The sequence below is a fragment of the Salvelinus sp. IW2-2015 genome, linkage group LG6.1 (genome assembly GCF_002910315.2).
Source record: "Salvelinus sp. IW2-2015 linkage group LG6.1, ASM291031v2, whole genome shotgun sequence".
Lineage (NCBI taxonomy): Eukaryota > Metazoa > Chordata > Actinopteri > Salmoniformes > Salmonidae > Salvelinus > Salvelinus sp. IW2-2015.
Window position 1 is genome coordinate 48,878 of NC_036845.1, and position 4,255 is coordinate 53,132.

The 4,255-nt window shown below is 45.1% G+C and overlaps 1 protein-coding gene across 1 annotated transcript in view; it reads left to right on the forward strand.

Annotated features, from left to right (window-relative positions):
* Positions 1-4,255, forward strand: part of dbf4 (DBF4-CDC7 kinase regulatory subunit) — a 14,852-nt gene that overhangs the window by 5,436 nt on the left and 5,161 nt on the right. The window contains 9 exon segments of the mRNA XM_070443772.1: positions 2,477-2,552; positions 2,555-2,597; positions 2,599-2,665; positions 2,790-2,840; positions 3,043-3,112; positions 3,220-3,308; positions 3,401-3,446; positions 4,018-4,063; positions 4,186-4,252. Coding sequence (XP_070299873.1) covers positions 2,477-2,552; positions 2,555-2,597; positions 2,599-2,665; positions 2,790-2,840; positions 3,043-3,112; positions 3,220-3,308; positions 3,401-3,446; positions 4,018-4,063; positions 4,186-4,252 — 555 coding nt within the window.

A 4,255-nucleotide genomic window follows, 5' to 3' on the forward strand; every position in this document is an offset into this window, starting at 1 on the left:
GTCGTGGGTGAACAGGGAGTACAGGAGGGGACTGAGCACGCACCCCTGTGGAGCTCCAGTGTTGAGGATCATCGTGGCAGATGTGTTGCTACCTACCCTCACCACCTGGGGCGGCCCGTCAGGAAGTCCAGGATCCAGTTGCAGAGGGAGGTGTTTAGTCCCAGGATCCTTAGCTTAGTGATGAGCTTTGAGGGCACTATGGTGTTGAACGCTGAGCTGTAGTCAATGAACAGCATTCTCACATAAGTGTTCCTTTTGTCCATGTGGGAAAGGGCAGTGTGGAGTGCAATAGAGATTGCATCATCTGTGGATCTGTTTGGATGGTATGCAAATTGGAGTGGGTCTAGTGTTTCTGGGATAATGGTGTTGATGTGAGCCATTACCAACCTTTCAAAGCACTTCATGGCTACGGACGTGAGTGCTACGGGTCTGTAGTCATTTAGGCAGGTTGCCTTTGTGTTCTTGGGCACAGGGACTATGGTGGTCTGCTTGAAACATGTTGGTATTACAGACTCAATCAGGGACATGTTGAAAATGTCAGTGAAGACACTTGCCAGTTGGTCAGCACATGCCCGGAGCGCACGTCCTGGTAATCCGTCTGGCCCCGCAGCCTTGTGTATGTTGACCTGTTTAAAGGTCTTACTCACGTCGGCTACGGAGAGCGTGATCACAGTCGTCCGGAACAGCTGATGCTCTCATGCATGCCTCAGTGTTGTTTTCCTCGAAGCGAGCATAGAAGTGATTTAGCTCGTCTGGTAGGCTTGTGTCACTGGGCAGCTCGCGGCTGTGCTTCCCTTTGTAGTCTGTAATAGTTTGCAAGCCCTGCCACAGAAGATGAGCGTCGGAGCCGGTGCAGTATGATTCAATCTTAGCCCTGTATTGACGCTTTGCCTGTTTGATGGTTCGTCGCAGGGCATAGCAGGATCTCTTGTAAGCTTCTGGGTTAGAGTCCCGCACCTTGAAAGCAGCAGCTCTACCCTTTAGCTCAGTGCGAATGTTGCCTGTAATCCATGGCTTTTGGTTGGGGTATGTACGTACAGTCACTGTGGGGACGACGTCCTCAATGCACTTATTGATAAAGCCAGTGACTGATGTGGTGTACTCCTCAATGCCATCGGAAGAATCCCGGAACATGTTCCAGTCTGTGATAGCAAAACAGTCCTGTAGTTTAGCATCTGCGACATCTGACCACTTTTTTTATAGACCGAGTCACTGGTGCTTCCTGCTTTAATTTTTGCTTGTAAGCAGGAATCAGGAGGATAGAGTTGTGGTCAGATTTACCAAATGGAGGGCGAGGGAGAGCTTTGTACGCATCTCTGTGTGTGGAGTACAGGTGATCATTTAACATGTTGATAGAAATTTGGATAGAAAGTCTCCAGGCCACTAAGGGGGCCGCCTCTGGGTGAGTGGTTTCCTGTTTGCTTATTTCCTTCTACAGCTGACTGAGTGCGGTCTTAGTGCCAGCATCTATCTGTGGTGGTAATTAAACAGCCACGAAAAGTATGGCTGAAAACTCTCTAGCAAGTAGTGTGGCCTGCAATTTATCATAATATACACTACTTCAGGCGAGCAAAATCTAGAGACTTCCTTAGATTTCGTGCACCAGCTGTTGTTTACAAATATGCATATTGTAAACAAAAGCTGGTGTGCACGAAAATCTAATGGAAGTCTCTAGATTTTGCTAGCCTGAAGTGAGTATATTGTGTAAATTGCAGGCCCACTTACTGCCTAGAATTTTTGTCAGCCATCTTTTCGTGGCTGTATTAATTTACCACCACAGACAGATGCTGGCACTAAGGACCGCACTCAGTCAGTGTATAAGCAAATAAAGCAAACCAGGAAACCACTCACCCAGAAGCAGGCGTCCTAGTGGCGGAGACATTTAATATAGGTTAACTTAAATCAGGTCACCAAATTTCTATTAACAGTGTCTAAATGATCACCTGTACTCCACGAACCAGAAACGCGTACAAAGCTCTCCTCGCCCTCCCATTTGGTAAATCTTACCACAAACTCATCCTCCTGATTCCTGCTTTAATTTTTGCTTGTAAGCAGGAATCAGGAGGATAGAGTTGTGGTCAGATTTACCAAATGGAGGGCGAGGAGAGCTTTGTACGCTTCTGTGTGTGGAGTACAGGTGATCATTTAACATGTTATAGAAATTTGGTAATGATTTAAGACAATAAAGTCTCCGGCCACTAGGGCGCGCTCTGGGTGAGTGGTTTCCTGTTTGCTTATTTCTTTTACAGCGACTGAGTGCGGTCTTAGTGCCAGCATCTTCTGTGGTGGTAATAAACAGCCACGAAAAGTATGGCTGAAAAATATTCTAGCAAGTAGTGTGGCCTGCAATTTATCAAATATACTCTACTTCAGGCGAGCAAAATCTAGAGACTTCCTTAGATTTCGTGCACCAGCTGTTGTTTACAAATATGCACAGACCCCCCCCCGCGTCTGACCCGTGTCTCTGTCCCCTCAGACGGTAGAGAAGGTCTTCAGCAAGGAGATCAAGTACCTGGTGTCTAATAAGAGAGAGGCCAGGTATGTGCATGTCATGGCGACTCACTTGTCCCAAGCCCTGACTCTGGGCACAGCTCCCCCACCCTCGCCCCGTTCGCGCAGCCACAGAGACAGCCTCAAAGGAAGCTCCCAGGGCCAGGCAGACATGGTGAGCAACTATTCCTCTCTGTGTCTGTCATGGTATCTGTATCTCATGGGATCATTTCCATGATATCTGTATAACAAGCTATCCATATATATATTTATCCATCTCTCCCTATTTCTCTTGACAGGTGGTCATAAGCAGGGGCAAGTCTTTTGTGAAGAGAATTGTAAAAGAGCAGGTTTGTTAAGATCCTCACTAATGAGTTTGGCAAGCTATTTCCAACCTAATGCTACATGTTACTTTTATTGTTTCCGACTATAGGCGTCAGGAACTTCAGGAAAGTTTGCACTTTGGATCGAAATGCTTTTTCATACTTCAGGAGATACTTTGGATTTCAGTTCTTCGGTTAATTAAGATGTTTATTTGTTTTTACCCTGTAGGTGAGAATACAGGTCAACGAGATCCTGTCCAATGCTCTGGAGTGGGGAGTGAAAATCCTGTACATTGATGGTAACATGTCTATTCATTTGTTTGATAAGAAATGTTGACATAATGCTTATTATGACAATGATACTTTCTATGTAAAAAAATATTTTCTTGAATTTCTTCAATTCCAGATGTAATAGCTTATATGGAAAAGAAGAAAAGGAATGTTAAGTATACTGCTGAAAAGCCAACCGCAACCACAGCTGCTGTCAAGAAAAGTGTAAGTCATGTTTCTGGATTTATATTTGAAGTTATTTCCTGGAATAACATATCACTTACATGAGTCTTGTGTGTTATTCCTTACTAATGTAGGCCAAAGGAGAACCTGCAGGAAATCCAGCCTTCCAGAAGTATAAGGGTAAATAATGTCCTGTTGCATGTGACCTGTTGTCTGTTTACCGCTTCATCACTGTGTTATTGTTATAGAGAACTTCTAAAACCTTCTACGTATATCATCTCAGTAGATTAAGGTTGATGTTGGTTGTACAATAACACTGGTACTACAGGAGGTGGTGGCACCTTAATTGGGGAGGACGGGCTTTGGTAATGGCTGGAGCAGAATCTGTGGAATGGTATCAAATACATTTTTTATTTGATTTATTTAACTAGGCAAGTCAGTTAAGAACAAATTCTTATTTACAATGATGGCCTACCCGGATGTCGCTGGGCCAATTGTGCGCCGCCCTATGGGACTCCCAAACACGGCCGGTTGTGATACAGCCTGGACTCGAAACAGGGTCTGCAGTGACGCCTCTAGTACTGAGATGCAGTGCCTTCGACGCTGCGCCACTCGGGAGCCCATGTGTTGGATGCCATTCCATTTGCTCCGTCCAGCCATTATTATGAGCCGTCCTCCTGTATATCATTATGAGAAGTTATTTGACCCAGACATAGCACTGTCTCTAATGCTTTGTCTGTGTTTTGCTCAGGTGGAAGGATCCGTAAACCCTTTGTAAAGGTAGTGGACTCCAGCAGGTGGGTCTATAAAAGAGATGACAGACTCGATGTCTGTAGTATTGACATATTAAGGCAATTTTATTGTCATTTTGTAGTGTTTGAGCATGTAATATAGCATCTATCTTATGTCTCTCTGCCAGACATTACCGTCCAATTTATCTGGCCATGCCGAACATGCCAGAGTTTAACCTAACGTCAGCTCCCCCTGCA